The sequence below is a fragment of the Porites lutea genome, chromosome 5 (assembly GCF_958299795.1).
Source record: "Porites lutea chromosome 5, jaPorLute2.1, whole genome shotgun sequence".
Classification (NCBI taxonomy): Eukaryota; Metazoa; Cnidaria; class Anthozoa; order Scleractinia; family Poritidae; genus Porites; species Porites lutea.
In genome coordinates, this window is record NC_133205.1 from 14670600 (window position 1) to 14689769 (window position 19170).

General features: G+C 39.4%; 3 protein-coding genes across 3 annotated transcripts in view; all 3 read right to left on the bottom strand.

Moving 5' to 3' along the window:
* Positions 1–1474: 1474 nt before the first annotated feature.
* On the bottom strand, positions 1475–4330 carry LOC140937944 (uncharacterized). The gene is made up of 2 exons (XM_073387504.1): positions 3317–4330; positions 1475–3268 (listed from the first exon to the last, which is right to left on the bottom strand). The coding sequence occupies exons 1-2, from the start codon at positions 4328–4330 to the stop codon at positions 1475–1477; spliced, it is 2808 nt and encodes a 935-aa protein (XP_073243605.1).
* A 5-nt stretch (positions 4331–4335) lies between these two features.
* Positions 4336–6027, bottom strand: LOC140937945 (uncharacterized). The gene has a single exon (XM_073387505.1). The coding sequence runs from the start codon at positions 6025–6027 to the stop codon at positions 4336–4338; it is 1692 nt and encodes a 563-aa protein (XP_073243606.1).
* Positions 6028–13129: 7102 nt separating this feature from the next.
* LOC140937946 (uncharacterized) overlaps positions 13130–19170 on the bottom strand; it is a 7798-nt gene continuing 1757 nt past the window's right edge. The window contains exons 2-4 of the mRNA XM_073387506.1: positions 18907–19170; positions 17141–17230; positions 13130–13646 (exon numbers count right to left, since the gene is read on the bottom strand). The exon at positions 18907–19170 is cut by the window's right edge and continues 275 nt beyond it. Of these exons, the coding sequence (XP_073243607.1) occupies positions 13474–13646; positions 17141–17230; positions 18907–19170 (527 nt within the window). The 3' untranslated portion in view covers positions 13130–13473. The remainder of the gene's footprint in view (positions 13647–17140; positions 17231–18906) is intronic.

A 19170-nucleotide genomic window follows, 5' to 3' on the forward strand; every position in this document is an offset into this window, starting at 1 on the left:
TCTTTAAGTGATTTGTGATGTTAATATTTTAAAAAATTTATAGCTGCATGGAAATTCATTAAACCTCCCTGGAATGTCAGTTGTTGGTCATTCACGGGTAATAGTGCACTGTTACCCTCTGATGTGAATGATTTTTGCGATGTTGCCTGCTTAGAGAATATTGGCACCAAAAAGTTTCATTGTTAGATGTCAGGTGACATTGAAATAACCAATGAGTGTGCACATGGTTGGAAAGAAATTTCCAGCTATAATAACAATGTTTCTTAATATATCATTGTTGTTGGAGAGAAAAAGGAATAGACTGGATTCAAGTAAATAAAATTTTGGCATTAGCTACAACGTAAAAACAACCTAAAAGCTTTTATTTTAGCTGATTCCCATATTCACTAATTTGGGAAAGTGCAGGTTCTTGCAGGTTTCTATACTATTGCAGTTCATTTAGTTTAGTTGTTCTCAAATGTCCCCCTATCTTACTTACTATATTTATTTGTCTTGTCATCCTACTCTTAAAGAAGACAGGTTGCTGGACAAACAAGAGGGTTCCCGGTCCCCCGAGGCATTTTTGAAGATCTTTACAAGATCTCGCCCCGTATTAGCCGCTCAAAAGGGCGGGGTATCATGAAGGGACCACCTTCACTCGTGTCGCCGGGCTAAGAAAAAAAGATGACAGCAGTACCTTTTAAAACTCCTTGGCTGTTCTTCAACTGGGCTGTTTCTTAATACAGTTACCATGGTACAGCCTGACAAACACGTACTCCATACAGTTTAAGTTAGCTCTTTAAATAGAGAAGGCCACACCAAATAACTACTTCATCTTTTCTGTCACACAGGCTGAAAACAGAGTAACAAAGCTATTAGTTGTCCATGACCACAAGATATAATGATGTTTCACTTGTTATGCATGACCACTTAGGTCCTCAGTCACCTAGACCGATTACAGCATAACAGTCCTTTCATCTGTTATGCATGACCAGTAAGGTCCTCGGTCAGCTAGACCAATTACAGCATAACATTCCTTTCATCTGTTATGCATGACCACTACGGTCCTCAGTCACCTAGACCGATTACAGCACAACAGTCGTTTCATTTGTTATGCATGACCACTAAGGTCCTCAGTCACCTAGACCGATTACAGCATAACGGTCCTTCACTAATTTGTTATGCATGACCACTGAGGTCCTCGGTCACCTAGACCGATTACAGCACAACAGCCGTTTCATTTGTTATGCATGACCACTAAGGTCTTCGGTCACCTAGGCCAATTACAGCATAACGGTCCTTTTATTGTTATGCATGACCACTAAGGTCCTCAGTCACCTAGACCGATTACAGTAAAACAGGCATCAGCCCTTCATTTGAAATGAAACATCACCACATCATTGGCTATTGTCAGGGTAATTATGAGTTAGCCAGATAGGTATTTGAAAAAAAAAAAATAGATCAGACACTTATGATCCAACAATTCAGCATTGTCTCAATGATGACTTTGTGATTGAGCCCACTCTACGAGTCGGAGTAAGGTTTCCTCCCTATATGCTGGTGCTAACACCCTTCTCTGCCAAGACTGAGTTGCTAAGACATGCAGTCTCTCAATCTCCACTGCTCTAGCTCTTGTAGTTGGAGTGTCCACAGGTCTGAATCTGTCATTGTTTTTCAGTACATCTTCACGAAAAGCAAAATCAGGATCTCTTCCTTCCCCACCAGCTGATTTTGCTCTTGACAATGCCACAAATAGAACTCCTGGGTTTCTGGCTTCAAAGCCATGGTCCCCGGGGTGAACCACTACATACCTGAATGCTTCTCCGGCACCCACAGTCATCCCTTGGCATTTGTGGATTGTTGTTCCCCATGCCAGTCGCAATGGAACCTGCAGACGCTTGCATCGGCATGTGCATTCAGTGGAACGACTTACTGGTACAATTGGCACAACTGTCGGATCTTCATTAATGTACGGTGGCCCCCTATATCCTGGAAACCTCACCAGAACCACATCAGGTACTGGAGCAGGATCATCAGTAGGTCTGCGGCCATCTTTATACACGATGTCTACGACTGTGCCTACTGCCCCATTGTACAAACCCCACTCAGCCTTTAAGTTAACTACCAGCATTACTTTGCTGTCACGGCAAAGATACAGTAGAGGTAACAATCCCCCCGCCTTATTACTGTCAGCATCCACTGCATGTCTGCCATTGTGAACTGCCTTGATCTTTGCTACTGGGTGGTTTGGCTGTCTGTTACACTCAAGCAGCTTTGTTTTATTACGCTGCCATTCAAGACGGTGCGTGGGAAATACGTTCACACCTTGCTCATCCATCCTAGCAAAGAGTTCCGGGCCATGCGACATGCGGAGATTGTGCCATTGAAACTGTTGTAGCCAATGGATTTGCTGGGGTGTTGTCGTATAATTCCTTAGTGACATCAGCACATCTCTCAGCTGTTGCTCAGATTCATTCTGTAGTATAATCTGAGTAAGCTCAACAGCACTATCAAACATTGTCCAAACCAAGCGACCATGGTTAGATGGTGCACTACGGCAATCTGAGATATACACGGGGGTGTCACACACAGGAGGAAGCTGAACATCATCTCCCATAAACACTGCAACAGGAATCCCTCCCCATAACTCATCTGCATTGGCTCCTTTGTTGATTGCATAACGTGCATGCTGTTCCATCCAGCCCATTGTTGTGCGTCCAAACATTGATCGTTCATCACCAACCAGAACTTTCAGATTTTCGCACTTTTTTTGAATTTCCTCTAGTAAGGGACCTGTAGGTACAGTCAACTCATTGCAAGACCTTCCACCTGTTCGTACTCCAAGAAAGCTATGAGCTGTACTGCCTTGAACGAGATAGGCAGCATTCCCTGTTGGAGTTATCACCTGTATTGCATCATTGGCTTCAAAAACTTGCCGCACTAACCTCTGGAGACACTTTATGACATAAGACTTTCCTGTACCAGCAGTTCCAGAGACCACAAGCCGCAGTGGATGGTAATATTCAGTGTTTTCAACAAAGTTGAACAGGGTGTGCAACACAAGCCCCACTATGGCTTTCTGATTCTCATTTAGAGACAACGGACACACCTGAGGTAAATCAAGGTCTCTACTTTCTGTCTCCCGTTCCTCATCTGCTTTAATGCTTTCTTGAAGCCATTTTGTTGGGTCTTTTCCTTCAGGAAGAATGATACGAGTGCTGCTCCAGTCATAGTCCTCCCCACCATCATCATAATCAAGGTCCTTCTCTACACCCCCATATATTTGGTTCTGCCCTGCATATACATCCACCTAGTCTGGCTGTTCTTCTGCTTCAACAGCATCATCTTCCTGATCCTCTTCAAACACTGGTTCTTGTGGGTGGTCTGCAAAACGCCGTGCCTTAGCAACTTGGGCCTTCACAAATGTTGGACAGTGGTCACTTGCAAAAAAGTCCTTAAAGCGATCAATCCAAGATTCAGCATCCCCCTTCACTTCTTGGATGTCAAACCAACTTGGCCAGTGTAACAGGAGCATGGTCCTACAGTAGTCTTCATTCAATGGCCATGTTGCATGCGTAGAACCACCACTTACAACATGGACATTACCGTTCTTCGATGCAAAGTGGTACCAAGAACAGTGATCATCTTGCGGTCGTGCAAGGTACTTATCCAGTGGGATGCTGCGAGTTGCAGTTTCACCATCACGTTCAAGTCTCCTTGACCCTGACATTGACAAGTAGGTAAATGGACGGCTACATCGCCAAAGTGCTAGCCCACTCAGTTCAAAGGATGCCTCCGGTCCACTGATATCTCGTCTTCCTACTGTCTTTATCAGCATCTTAGCACACATTGACTTGCCTGTCACTTGGTCTGCATCACCTGCATCAACAGCATTCACCATGTCCTTAAAGAGATCAGAAGTTGCACCAGTGGGTTCGCTATCTTTGCAAGTATATCCACACACATAGTCAATTATGGCAATGATATCATCTGTACTTGGATTATCTGGAGGAGAATTGGAAAGAATCAAGCTTACATCCCCATTTGCTCTCCATGATTGTAGCTGATAACGAGAATGCTGAACCACACGTGGATGGTCACGTGGCATCTCTAGGCGGGGTGCTCCATTATGATCTTCCACAATTTCCCGACTACCATGAATTTTTTTCCCTGGGCAGAACTCGCTTCCAAACTCCATCCGACATACACGTTCTCTCGGCTGCAATCCTTGCTCCGGATGGCGAGGAGTTCTCAAGCAGTAATCAGAGCAACTGTGGAGTCCAATCCGGTTTACTAAAAGCAAATGATCCTCCAGTATTGCATCTTGTGTTGCAGCTATTTGCATTAGCATCTTAACTAACGGATCCCTATCGTCTGATATGGGCTGAGCCATTCCCTCAGGTGGTGGTTCCTCGGCTGCCGTTTTTCGTCATTGCCAGCTGGATGTAATGCTGTCATGGCAAAGGTTTGATCCGCCCACTGACTAAGTCTAGCTGCATACTCTTCCTCTTCGCAATCATCTTCACGAGCTTCATGCAATAGCTTATGCGGTTGCCTGTCTTCCCTCCAGCTGAGTTGGTGCCAATGAATTTGACCGCGGGACTTAGCAAACTCATAGCGGTACCAATAATCAGAGACACCGAATACTGGCTTCAGTACCTTCTTATGGTATGCTTGGGTGCGTAGGTCAAAGTAATTCACCACTACATGAGTATTTTCTTGTACTGCCTTGAAGCGGGCATTACTATCTTCAGCAAGGTTGACTTCTTTTCCTTTGGTCTGCAAGATGTACTCTTCAAGTAGTCTTCTAAGAGGAGGAAAGTAAAACTCGGCACAGCTTCCAGTCATGAAAAATGAAGGTAACCCATGCTTCTCATTGACCATGAACTCAACCAATGCACGAAGCTCTCTACGTCTCTGGTGCCGATACTGAGCTGTACCACGTAGATTTGCACCAAAATACAACAACTTGTCGGTGAAAGTGTCGCCTCTCGCAAGTCGCTCTTGCAGGTCTGCAACAGTTATTTGTGGGTCACCAAGTTGCTGGTCAACAAAGAACCGACTCTGTTCCAGGGCACGTTTCCTCATGATCATATTGTGGACGACAAACTTCCAGACTTTATGCCTCGCAAACCTTCCGTCTTGGTACCACAGCAGGTGCTCTGCCCAGTTATGCAGTGTGGGACACGTCATCGGACGGTTTATGTGGAAATTACCCTTTCCATAGGGAAACCAGCAAGGAAATGCCATCATAAAAAAGTAGGGAGTGGTAAACTCCGATGCTGGTGTTGTGCTCGTGGTCGGCCACGGGATCACTGGTCGTTGCACATTTCGTTGTGTTTCTCCAGCTTCACCTTCCCTAGCTTCAGAAACAACTTCATTTATGGCTGCTTCTACTTGTGCTTGCACATTCACTCCCGGCTCAGGAAGAATAATTCCAGAGACTGTTGAGTCATCAGTACTGTCTGTTTCCCCAACATCCAATTGTTGTGGTGCAGGGCCTTGGTCGTTTATGCGTTCTGTCTCAGAGAACTCAACAGTTCTCAAATTGGGCAACTCACCATCTTCTGGTAAATTCTCTATGCGAGTGCCATCAATAACAACATCACCGTAAGCAGGATTGTTGTCCTTGAGCCAACGAAGGGCTCCTTCAACAGGGTGTCTTCTAACCCTGAAGTCCTTATGGGTATCATCTTTTCCTTGTCTTCTCACGCGTATGATATCCACCTCTGCTGGTAGGCGTGGAAGAATAGTGGCCGGTTCTTGCACAGCCTGTGGGAAAGCAATGCAATGTCCCTTTGAGGTGATACCTCCATGTTTCAGCAGGTGCACATGCACAGTGGGTGCTAGCCTGGCTATCGGCATCTGTTCAGCATCTGACATGTTAGACAAAATCTCAGGAACAGCCATTGGATCCATGTTATTCTCACCTGACCAAACTTTTGGCACCTTCTTATCTCTTCTGCAGCCAGTACACATGTTTCTTGTGCCCTTGCACTCCAGTCGCCTTTCCTTGCAGACCTCACAAAAAAAGAATGCATAAGTCATCTGCTCCACCTCAAATGCACGAATAGCTCTGTAGGCATTATCTTCTTGCTGACTTGACCCTGCTGGTGGAGGAGGTGGTAGATCTCCAACAACTTCACACAACCTTTTCTCTTGTTCTGATATTCTTCTTTGGTTTCGCCGCTGTCTTTTTCTTCTGTCATCCTCCGTTTCCACTTCACCAGGCTTTGCAAACTCATAGTCCACACCAACTGCCCTTGCTCTAGCAATTAGGCGGTCATCTTCTAAGTGGCTACTACTATTTACTTCTGGAAGAGGTTGCTGTGTTTCCTGCACGTCGCTTGCTCCCTCAATTGGGCCATTTTCTACTGCAGGCGTGTGTCATTCCAACTCTTCTCCTAGTAAATGAATTATTTGTATTAACCAACTACACAATTCATATAAGCTATGGGGCTAGTGGATTCTATTTTTTATCTTGCCTGAGGGATAATAGAGTTGTGATTCTTGGGCTAACAGATGCAAGCTACAGCCTTCCTGAAGGACAAGCACAAAACTGACCTCCTTTTCTTTGCACCCTAGTACTGCATGCTTGTATAACTGTACAAGAATAACTATTATAAAGCTGTATCTGTGGAAGTGTTCTCAAAACCTGATTTCAAATAGAAAATACACAATATTTCTACTTTTGAAACTTCGGATAATACAACAACCTTGACAAACATTTTCTAAGTGCTGATATTTCATAAATCAGTCATCAAATATAATGGGAGTGACCCAACCAATGAACTCATTATTATAATCCAAAAAATAATTATCTCTATGAGAATTCAATGTATTTTAACTTTGTTCTAGTCAAAGTAATACAACCCTAAGGTGAGTTTTCCCATAATAATAATGTACGATCAAATACAAACAGAACAAAAATCCTACAATCCAGTCATGGAGAATTAAGTACAGACATGATGACTTGTCATGTTTACCACAACAACAACACTTGAATTACACGACAAAAGGTCTAATCAATGAATTATACAGTGTTTTTGTTACAAATAAATATGATGAATTCTGGGACTCATCTTGTGAGAAATCATGAGTCCCAGTCCAGAACCAATGAGTCCCAGTTAAAAAAAATGAGTCCAAAATGGCAAATGTTTGGGCCTTTATGTACCAGCCGCAGACAGTTAATCCGAAGACACACTCCAAAACTCTGTATTATAGTATACTGAAATTAAAATATAGTTCTTCTATTTTAAAGCAGACGTCAACAAAGGCTAAAACAAATATGCATCACTAAACAACAACCATAACTGCCACAGAAATTACACGTACGGGATATTTCTACAAATACACACGTTCAGATCGATATATCCATGAATTATTTTATGTCTTTGGTGATTTTTATGCGTCAGGAACATCCAGGCGATCTGGTGACGTCATTGCGGAGGGCCGGGGAGAAAATTTTAATGCCGTATCCCATGAAACAGCGCGCGCGCATTCACAAGTTTTGTTTTTGTCCACCATGTCGGTCAAATGTGGTGCGAGTAGCGTTCATCGATGAATTTTGGGTTCTTTCCAACCTTATACCGCGTTTCGAACTCTCATTGGTACCAGAAATATAGGAAGTATTTATATGAACGGATGAAAAGTCTCGTGGGGCAGCAGGTTGGTTTTAAACTCAAAAGAAAGCGATGTGTGAAAAGTGCAATTTCGAATCGTGGATTCCAACTTGTAAGCATGAAGATAATTTCTCACCTTGTTTTATACTGTTATGTTCTATTATTGTATGTATAGGTAGTATTAAAGATATCGTGTTTATCGTTGTTTCTTGTGTGTCGCTATTTAGTCAGATTTTTTTAAATATTTTGATTGTGTTAGTGAGCACGAGGAAAGTTGAGTTCGATCAAACGCTCGCTCAACTCATCCACTTTGTCGCGGGTGGCACATTTTTGGCGGGCTTTTTCAAAGCAATGTTACAAACTATGCCATTTAAAAACCCTTTTGATGTTTGGTCGCTTATTTGCAAATACAGTACAGCCCGAGCATGGCTTTTGTACTACAGGAAAAAGAAAACGTCGTTCAACTTGAGACTTTCATCCGCTTGCATTGTCCATCTCCGAACTGCGAAAAATTTTATAAAACCAAAAAAAGTTTAAACGAGCACTTTCGGCTGTATCCGACACATAAACCGGAGTCTCTAAAAAATTCACACAAGCGAATTTCAACAAAGGAGATAAGCGAGACGTTTTTAAGCGAAGAACAGCCTTATTCGAGGAGACAAAGAGTTCGTGAGCTGATGTCACATTTGACTGATGAAGAAATTTCAGAATTCGCTCTTCCCAGAGTCACCAAAGTTGTGCCGCCTGTTGACTTTTTTTCACAAGGAAGCTCCTCGTCTGGGGATGTATTTCAGAAGTTGGTGACTTTTAGAGAGCAAATTTGTCTCCGTTTTCCGGAACTTGTAACTTTCTTTTACTCGAAAACATCCTTACCTTTTACCTTGCAAAGCCCGAAGCAGAAATTTATTGACTTTGTTCTCGACAACAAAAGTAATTGTTGTGAATGGTTGTTGGAGCAAGACAATGGATCCCTTTTGCGAGGATTCCTCATGCCATTGGTTTTTAAAACCTATTATCCTGCCTTCAAAGATTTTTCTTGTGGTATTGTTGGCGAATTTGGCATTAGCCAAAAAGACACCCAGGACGTCTTGAGAAACAAGTTGGGGAAAAAGCTGGAAAAAGTCCTGGGAATCAACCCTATTCTCAGCAAGGATGAAATTTTTGGTAAACTCAATGATACACGTCAAGAATTACTTGAAAAGGTTGGGCTAAAATTTAACGAATTTGGCGAGGTAGTTGTGGGTTATGTTGATGTTGAAAAATACATAACACTTTTTCTTAGTCAAGCAGGCGTGCAAAGTGCTATAACAGCACCAAATGACACTATTATTATTATGGATTACACTGATGGTTTTCCCTGGCTGAAATGGTCTCGCCATTTTACTGGAGAGACCAGTGTCCGAGTGAAGATTATTGAGCCTTATAATTTACTGAGCACAGTGTTGACGGTTGCTTTGTGGTTGGGAGGTGATGATTATGACACAGTGAAAAAATGTGCAGGGGCAGTTTTTGATCAGCTGAAAGAACTGAAAACAATTAAACATCCATTAAGTGGGAAGGAAATTAAAATTGTCCGCAGGAGCTGTGGTGATGGTAAGGAAAGGAGGTCTTCAACGGGTAATTCTTCTGCAAAATCCTCCTACCCAATCCCTGAAGCCCCAGAACACCAAAGTCAGTTGGGAGATATGAAACTAGTATGTACATGTCCAGTTTGGACCGTTGAAGACACAGAAGCTCTAGAGACTAAATTCCAAAGCGAACTTAAAGGAAAAGCCCCTAGCAAAGAAAAACACAGGGAGTTCGCTAAGCAAAATCTTGGAAATACTGGCCGTAGTAATATTTCTGGAACACCACTCTCTGAGTACTACCCTGGAATTTCCCATCTTGGTTTTCGATCTGCAGAAACATTATGTTTGCGAATTGCCAAGATTGCATCAGGTTTGTATCCATAGCGACACAGGCAAACGCTAGAGCTACATCTTACCAGTCACCTTAAACTGATATATGCTTATATATGTAAATTTTTTATTTTCTTTTTAATCTCTCTTGAGCTGTCCGATTCAAAAGTACTATAATTTTTGCAGTGAAACATCCTCTGCCTGAATTTATTTAACAAAAAAAGGTAATAATAATTATTACTGTTGTACCCTTTGAAGCAAAGAAATACAAAATTATAGGCACATAAGGGCACCCTTCTTAACCTGCCAAAATGTTTTAAGTGATCAGCAAGTGAGTCAAAAAAGATCACAACATCAGAGGAAACTGCCAACCACACATCATCTTGCATATTTTTAGCATGTGAGGAAAAGGGAAGACATAATTAGGGGGTATTTTTATTACATGCCCAGGTAGAGAAACAAGGGAGTATTACTGTTGGAAAATATTTTTTCAACAAAAGAAGAGAAATTTCTTATCCCCTAGCAGCCATATAATGTTTTGTGTATTATTTGAACAGCTATGAAATACCAAAACCTTTCACTTTCCTTTTTTTTTCTGCAAAAGGTGTAATTTTATTCTGTACCCATAGCAACAATGATCTTTAGGTGTGTTTGTGCAAAAACCTTGCCTGATATTTTACTGGTGAATAAATTCTATACCCCAGCTCATTAATTAATATTAACAGGTCCAGTTGTGGGACAACAAATAGCAAAAAATAATATTCTGGCATGTAGATGCTAGTTACTTTGGCCAAAACTAAATTGACTCTTTCTTTACTTTTTGAAGCCTTTCTCATCATAAATCCACATTTATTTTGTTATAGCTGTTCTTGGTAGTGATCAGCAATTTTTGTTAGCACTCAAAAAAGGATTGGCCAAGTCTGTAAACGTTGATGACAAAACAGTCAAGTTCGATGAAGTAGGTGTTCTAGCCTTTGCAGAAAGAATGCCTGAAATCTTAAAAGCAGCTGGTTTTAAGGGAACTCTTTTAGAAATCCTTTGTACATTTTGCAAAGGTCTTGACGGTGTGTACAAAAACCTTCTCCTGACACCACATGAATTGACAGGTGATGATTATGAAGTTCAGGCCCGCATCCAGCTTGGGTTCCAAGCAGTGCAAATATTTGGAACTGCAAACATCACTGCGTCACTAAAGCAGATTGTTACCTATGTTCCGTATTATGTGGAGAAGGCCCTTTCAGATTCTGACATCATTGGTCTTCCAATAACTCTGGCAAATTTTAATGACGGTATCATGGAGACAGCACATAAACAAAATAAAAAGAATTCCTTGCTATTTTCTGGAGGACGAAATGGTCCCATTTCAAAGCACCAGTATCAAAAACAAGTCATCCAGCAGCAATTTGCAAATGAAGTGTTTGAGTTAATATGTAGAGAAACAACTCCACAAAAGTCATCCTCTACAAAGGTTGAAAGAAAACGACAGGCTCAAGAACAGGGAAACTATGGGACAAAAAAAATGGTAATCACATAATTTTTTTAGTTTAAAAGTCAGACGTAATTTTAATCATTTCTGATAAAATCATTAATTCCAATAATTCCAGGGAAATTCAGCAAAAAAAGTAAATCTATCTTATCTAAGTACACACTTGGCATGCAATAATATTCTACAAGTATCCAGGAAGCCTATCTTTAATGCTATGCTAAAACATATTTCCTAGAATTTGTTGGTGGCACATTTCCAGCTAAAAGTTGTAAGAAATACTGAAGCAAATTTTTAAACTATAAGATCTTCACTGGCAGAAAAAAATCCACTTTCTCATTTTAAAAAAATATACTTGGTGAAGATTAAAAGCTGAAAGTTACTATTTTTGCCATTTCCTTTTTTACCATAAGAATCTGCCCTTTACTGAGAAAATTGAATTGAACCGTGAAGAAAATGTACCTGAAAAAATGGAGGATGAAGCTCGAAACGACGATGACAATGAATTCGAAATGTACAAGGTAAGGCTAACTATACAAGAATTTAAGTACAAGAACAGATACGAGACAAAAATCATCCTTGTTAATTTATTAAAAATGTAAACACCAAGGCCTAAGCCTGGAGGATGGAACAAAAAATGTTGCAATGGAGGCATGGAGGCCTCATTGAAAACTAAAAATATAAGCTTAAATTCTATATTGATCTTCGAAACCTTGTGTTACCATAATGCCCGAGATACGGTTACCAGTAAGTACTAAAAGAATGGATACAAATCAAAAGCGTTCAGTGACAAATTTACTTACTTCTTTTAGGCTGTGATAACCGAGGATTCACCGGCACAAGGCAACGTTCCTGACAATGTCGTGTGTAAAAGTATAAATGAAGTTCAGTGCTCTGAAGAAGTTATGTTATTAACTGACGAGCTGTGGCAGTATGCAAAGGATAGCTACCGAAATAACACCATTACCGTCATAACAAAACAGTCAGCCAGAGAACTTCATGATGATTTACCACAGTCTTGTTTAGAATTTCATTTGCAGTCAATTCAGTCATCATTCATTTCATGGGAACGTTCAGATGCCCGAGTGAGCAAAGAAATATTTAAGTGCAAAGTCTTGACAGCTTCCGCTAGCCAATGTTTTTCCGCAACCAAAGTTGAACGCGATGAAAGCAAGAGAATGTTAATACACTTCACGGATGTCATTGGATTAGAAGTTCGCGAGAATTCGATAGTGATGGATGTTAAGTCGAGGCCGAAGTTTGAAAAGAAGGTTCACACCAAGGACAGGGAGAACGGAAGGACAGGAGGTGGGAAATGGACGGAGGAAAATATGCACGTAGAAGAAGGAGGCTCGCCAAATAGAATAGAACTAGTCATGGTCGGTAGAAGAGAACCTGTAACAGCCAAGCTGCAAGAAGTACTCTCAAAAGTTCCGTCTCTAAAGAAGGCAATAAATCGCGGACTCGCCACAGTTTACGATAATAACGTGTTGTACGACCAACAAATTCTTGAGGACCGATATCCTGTTCTCCAGGATCCAACGTTAGTTAGGGCAGGACAGCTGGCTTGTTTGCGTCTATTGACTGCACTCCCTTTGTCAAACAAAGCCGAGTTTGTTACTAAAATGTATGCAGGAATAGAAAGTAAATTTAACCAGCTCTTGCGTGAGAGAGTACAGAAGTCGATCAATTAAAACTCTCACTCGTCTGTCGTAAGATTGATTACCGTAAGATCCAATCCTTCTCTAGCTGCTCGTTTTAACAAGTCAACAGTTATTAAAAGACTCAGTTGTCAATCTTAACTCCGCTCTCTGCCAAATCTTTCTCTGGAAAAGCCTTCGAATGCAAACAACGGTACCATTTTCCACCACGCGACAACGCTGCAGGTTCGTACGAACAAGCTCTAGGCGCGCAAAGAATTGTGTGGGGCTTTAAAATAAAATTATACTCAAAGCTGATTGGCTAATGATTGACTCCCAGATCACCTGGATAGATAGAATGCAGAGGTAACAAAATCACTGATTATATAGCTGCTCTTTTGAGTCCATGTAAAAAATATATATATGACAGTTTTAACATTCTTATTTGTTACACACACACGCCCACCCACACCTTTATTAATTTCAAAATCTTGGTTACAAAAATGAAAAAAAACAACCCACAATGAATAAATAAATAAAAATAATCAGGTAAATTCATAAAATAAAATATTGAGAAAAAAAAGTGTTACAAGAAAAAGGAAAGATTACTTAGGTAAGACAACAGAGCATAATTAATTACACCAAAAAGGGGGAAGTTTTAAAAGTATACATGCTTCCCACCAGCAAATTGTGGCACTTAATTAGTTCTGATAAATTTCTATTGTTTATTAGCCCAATCACAGTTTTTCATTCTCTGATAAATTTGCATTATATTTCTTTCTTTTTGCATTATGTTTCCTTGTTTTTGCATTGTGTTTACTAAAAAGTACACTGCTCTAAGCCAATCAAATTCACAGAGAAATTTTTTCATGTATATTATTAACTTTCATAATAAAATACCATCTACCATAAACAACTACCGGTATATCAGTACCTGCTGAATGACTTTGCTCTTGTTCACCTGGCAGAGAGCTTTCCATGCTACATTCAAGTTGGAGGACTTCACTTTCATGTTCTTCTATGGCTAAGAAGATAAGATATAATCTTAATAAGTTGGGCAAGCAGATTGTGACACCTGAGGCTGATTGGTTCTTGTATAATTCTATTGTTCAGTGTTATCCAGAAGTTTTAGAGTAGCCAGCTCCCAAAGCAAAGAAACTGGTGCCTCACACCAAGCACTGATAAAGTGAGAGTACTGTTTCTAAGGGAGGGGTTTGGGGGCATTAAGCCCAGAGATCTGAGAAGTTTTGCTCGTGATTTACAAGCTTTTCCAGAGTTCTCCCAAGAACCAAGTGAGTTATCATGCTGGTAAATCCATAGAAAATGTGGTCTTTTACTTTTATAAAATAACTTTAAAGCATGTTTCAGTTTACTATGAGATTACCAGCTCAATAAACTATTGGTTTTTAACCAATCAGAATGCATGTACTATCTTAGTTATTTTATAATTTAAAATATTATCTGGCAATGTCTCATCAAAAATCATTCAGTAAATATATCGATAATACCATTAGCAAAAGACAAATTGTCATACACCAAAGAGCTTTTTGTACGACAAGTTATTGTTTTTGTTTCTTTTAGAACCTTCTGAAAAATTTAAGATAAAAGGTACAGACAGTTTTTTTTACTGTTTTGAGTCATAAGAGTAGCCAGCGAAACCACCAGTCACCTGCGCTTCTGGAGAACACTGATTGTTCACAGGTTTTCATTCTCTGAGAAATTTGCACTTTATTTCCTTATTTTTGCATTATGTTTCCTTGTTTTTTTACTGTGTTTACTAAAAACTACACTGCTCTAAGCCAATCTCATTCAAGAAATTTTTCCATGTATATTATTTAGTTTTATAATAAATACCATCTACCATGAACTATATCAGTACCTGCTGATTGACTTTGCTCTTGTTCACCAAGCAGAGAGCATTCCATGCTCCTTTCAACCTGGAGGACCTGACTTTCATGTTTTTCCATGGCTAAGAAGATAAGCAAGCAGATTGTGACACCTGAGGCTGATTGGTTCTTATATATTTCTATTGTTCAGTGTTCTCCAGAAGTTTTAGAGTAACCAGCTCCCAATGTAAAGTAACTGTTGCCTGACACCAAGTGCTGGTAAAGGAAGAGTACCGTATCTAAAGGGGGGTTTGGGGGCATGAGAAAAACTAAGAGCTGAGAGAAAAACTTGTCACTTGTTATGACGTTGTTTGAAGCCACAAGCTGGTTTTGCTGAACAAGAAAAGAAGCTTTACTGACGCCTCGATTGCTGTAGTGAATGGCTGCATAGCCTGTATTCTGGTTGCTTGTGATTTATATTCTTCATGTCGGATAAACAAGCCGCAGCTATCTATCGGCAAGTGCCTCAGCAAGTGGCTTCGCAACCATGAATAAACAACACCTGTCTTCTTTTGTAGCTGTTCAAGGCACTTTAGTTCCATGTATTTTCATGTGTTTTTCAATAAACTTTCAAACAAGCTCTTGTGGCCTTTTTTGTTTGTTTGTTCTTTTCCCGAAGAAATTGCATGTTCTAGTATTCTAAGAAATGAATTAACACGATTTACTTCGGGTGCCGTTTTATCCTTTGCGGAAAAAAATCGAACTTACGAAAAATTCAAGATAAAAGTTATAGTTTTTTTTTATGTTTTGACTCATAAGAGTAGCTGGCACTTTGGAAAAGAGTTCCCAGTGAAACTGCCAGTTGCCCGCGCTTCTGGAGAACACTGATTGTTTATTAGCCAATCACAGGTTTTCATTCTCTGAGAAATTTGCACTTTATTTCCTTATTTTTGCATTATGTTTCCTTGTTTTGTACTGTGTTTACTAAAAACTGCACTGCTCTAAGCCAATCTGATTCAAGAAATTTTTCCACATATATTATTAAGTTTTATAGGAAAATTCATTACCTGACGAGGGAATTCAACGTTAAATTACACACGAAAACCGATATCGGTTTTCAAGTGCAATTTAACGTGGAATTCACGAGTCAGGTAATGGATTTTCCTTGAATCGCATAATCAAATACATTTTTTTCATTTTACATTTGTTTTCAAACTTTTTTACACAGGAACAAGCTTCACACTAATTGTAAGGATAAATAGAGGTATTTCACTGAATTTACAAGCCGGTTATCTATAACATCCTTTTTCAAATTGCTCATTTGCTCGCGAAGGAAAATAATTTACACCTTTTACCTCTTCGGTAGCAAAACTGAAAGAAATGAAGTGTCCAAGGCAAAGCACTGAAAGTTTAACGTTGCGATTGATATAAGGTAAGTACCTTGAAATGTTTTAAAAATGCTGTTCAAGTTCAGCTCTGTTTTGTACTTTTCTAAGTACCACGATTCAGGATGAATGCAAGTGGCGTACTCTTTTTTGTGTTTTCAGGGACAATGTGATCTTTGAAGGTATTTATTTCTTCTTCTGTATATGTAACAATTGACCCTGGCACTTCCTCCATTGTCGCTTCTCCATTTTGTTTGTTTGAATTTGGCCTGCCATTTTCTGGGCTGTGTTCACAGGATTTTCTTGTTTTCTCATTGTCGCTAGCGAAAGGGGTTCTTAATACCTCTCCAAGAATTTGTAGTTTAGTTCAAAACAAGGAAGAACCTCCGGATCACTTTAAAAAATGCTTTTGTTTGTTTTTAACTATTTATTTATTTAGTCACTCACAAAACCTTATACAACATAAACAAAAGGTGTTAATTAAATTATAAAATTAATGTGACAAGGAAGTCTAATGAAGCTTGAAGCTTATATTAATAGGCTTCCTTCAACTACCTAGAGAACTAAATTCACGGCTGAGTGCAGAGTGAGCAAGATCAGAAAATTAAGCGACAGATCGGCTATCAGTGAGATAATTCTTTAAATTTTTTTTAACAACAAATATAGAAGGAGAGCTAATTAGTGAAACAGGCAACGAATTCCAGATTTTAGGTCCTCGATAAAGGATGCTGAATTGCTTTATATTTGATCTACAAAAATGAGGTCTATACTGAGAGGCCAGTCGAATTTTGGTATTGATGGACTTGATTACTACTTAAGAACAAGTCACGAAAGCTACTAGGCAAAAGATTATGGTGATAAGAATATATAAAAGTAGTGACAGAAAATGAATTAATACTAAATATGTCAAGGACTTTAAGCTGGCTAAACAAAGGGGCAGTATTTGCTAGATAGTGAGCTTTTGTTATGAGCCGCACTAGATGCTTTTGCAAAAGGTAAATACAGTTTAGGTTGGAACAGTAGGTGGAGGACCAGGCGACATTACAGAATGTTAAGAAAGGATATTCAAAAGGTGACAATGATTTTGAAAACATTTTAAGATGACATTGTAGAAAACCTTTTTGGCAGTTGTTGTGTTACAATTTGACGATAGTTGTTACGTAGATGCGAAAAAACATCCCTTAGCCTCGTTTTCAACTCGCAATTCCACACTGAATACCTCTATTCGTTAACCAATCAGAATGCGTGATTTTACTCAATTATGCAATTCTATAATAAATACCATCTACCATGAACTATATCAGTACCTGCTGAGTGACTTTGCTCTTGTTCACCAAGCAGAGAGCATTTCATGTTACATTCAACCTGGAGGACCTGACTTTCATGTTCTTCCATGGCTAAGAAGATAAGATAAAATCTTTAGTTGGGCAAGAATTTTCCCTCACCCCTACATACACCTATTGTTCAAAGAAAACATGTCAGAACAATACTGAGCCAAAAGTTGTGATTTCTGGTTTAACTCTTATGGGGAATTGTTTTTAAGAATAAACAAGCTGAGCTTGACAATATTCCTGGAAATATTATTTACTACACTGTACCCTCCAATGAATGAATAACTTGATAACCACGCTCAAAACTGGTTTATAATATTTCCCCATCTCTCAACACAAGCAGTTTTTGAGCATTTATGATCACATAATTTTTTGTCTTAATTTGGCTATTACTGCAAAGTACAATGTCTTCAATACAGTAAAAACCTAGCTGTGACTAAGAACCTGGTTTTTAGGAACCTGTTAGGCTAAACTTCCCAGTTATAATTAGGCCCCCTCTATACAAGAACCTGTTTAGCCCCAATATTTGACACACATCTTTATTTTCTCAAATCTATAAAAAAAATTCTATACACCTGGAAAATATTCAGGTGAACCTCTTTGGGAGACATAAGCTGCAATGTTTTTTTCCCCTCAGAAAATAAGAACCTTTTCATTTTAGAGAAATAGACAAATTTTTTGCCAATAACTATTTTTGTAAGAACGTACGTGTTAATGCAATGGGAAAATCCAGGTTCTTACCCACGAGTTTTTACTGTCTTTTGACCGGTCCGAGCTAAAATTTGTTTGGCAGGTAATAATTTATTTTGACCGGTTAGTAACTAGACATGACCGAGCTAAAATTTGTTTGATTGGTAATAATTTATCTTGACCGGTTAGTAACTAGACATGACCGAGCTTAAATTTGTTTGGCCTTTCAACATTCGAAAATAATTTCTAACCCTGGCTGCCCTCCTTATTTACATAGATCTCCATATATATTCTTAAACACTCGAAGATAGGTCTCTACAAAATGGAAAAGCCTAGATTTATAGTAAAATAATAAAAGTTATTTCAATTACAAGAGGGTGAATAGATCCTTCAAATTCTGTTTACCTTGAATAAAACAAATAGAGGTAAGCTCGAACAATCTGCACCAAAACGCTCTTTCAACAGACATTGAAAATCTTCAAATTCAAGGTGCTCTCTGCTCTCTTTTCAGAAAACATAACAACGCTTTCACAGACCGTATAATTTACAATCCTCTAACACTGAATCATTTTAACTTGTCACAGAGGCCAGAGTCGCCTAAAATTTACATAAGGAGTTATCATTCATTCAGCGATGCATCGGACACATGGCAATGGTTATAATTTTCGATAAAATTTCATTTTACAATTTAAGATTACCTTATTTTCCGCGCCAGAAACAACGAAAATACACCGAGGAGCACGAATTATAAGGTTACTCTATAATTTTATCTTGGACGCGACTGTCTTGTTAAAGTGAAATTTCAATCATATCGTTTCTCTTCGACGAACTTGGAGGACACAGGTCAACTTCAATATAATCAGATATAATGCATGATAAAAGGTATCAACTCTAGACTGCGTGACAACAAATGACGTGTGGTGATTGGTCCAAAAAACCTGATGCAATTACAAAGAGGTTATTGATTAACAAACAAAACAAAAGCTAACTCTGTTTTCGTAAAATCCCCGATTCATATAATAGAAAGCTAACCTCGGCAAAAATTCGCTCACCTTCTCCTCCTTCTCGTTCGTTTTCGTTTATACGACGCCTGTTTTCCCTTGCTGTCTCTCGCTCCCTTCTTCGCCGCTCGTCGCTTATTAGGCGTCTATTTTCTCTTGCTCTCTCTCGTTCATTCTCCAGTTGCTCTTCAGTGAAATTTTGTCGCCTTTCCCTTTCTCTTTCTTGCGCTTTTCCCCGTTGTTCGTCAGTAAAATTTTGCCTCCTTTCTCTGTTTCTCTCTTGCTCTCTCTCGCGTTGCTCCTCAGTAAAATGTT

Bases quoted from the DNA above. Each gene is read 5' to 3' on its own strand.
- LOC140937944 (XM_073387504.1), bottom strand. From the start codon at position 4,330: ATGCTAATGCAAATAGCTGCAACACAAGATGCAATACTGGAGGATCAT. The intron at 3,269-3,316 runs GTTGAAGCAGAA...TATGCAGGGCAG, and splicing joins AGGATCAGGAAGATGATGCT to AACCAAATATATGGGGGTGT.
- LOC140937945 (XM_073387505.1), bottom strand. From the start codon at position 6,027: ATGACTTATGCATTCTTTTTTTGTGAGGTCTGCAAGGAAAGGCGACTG.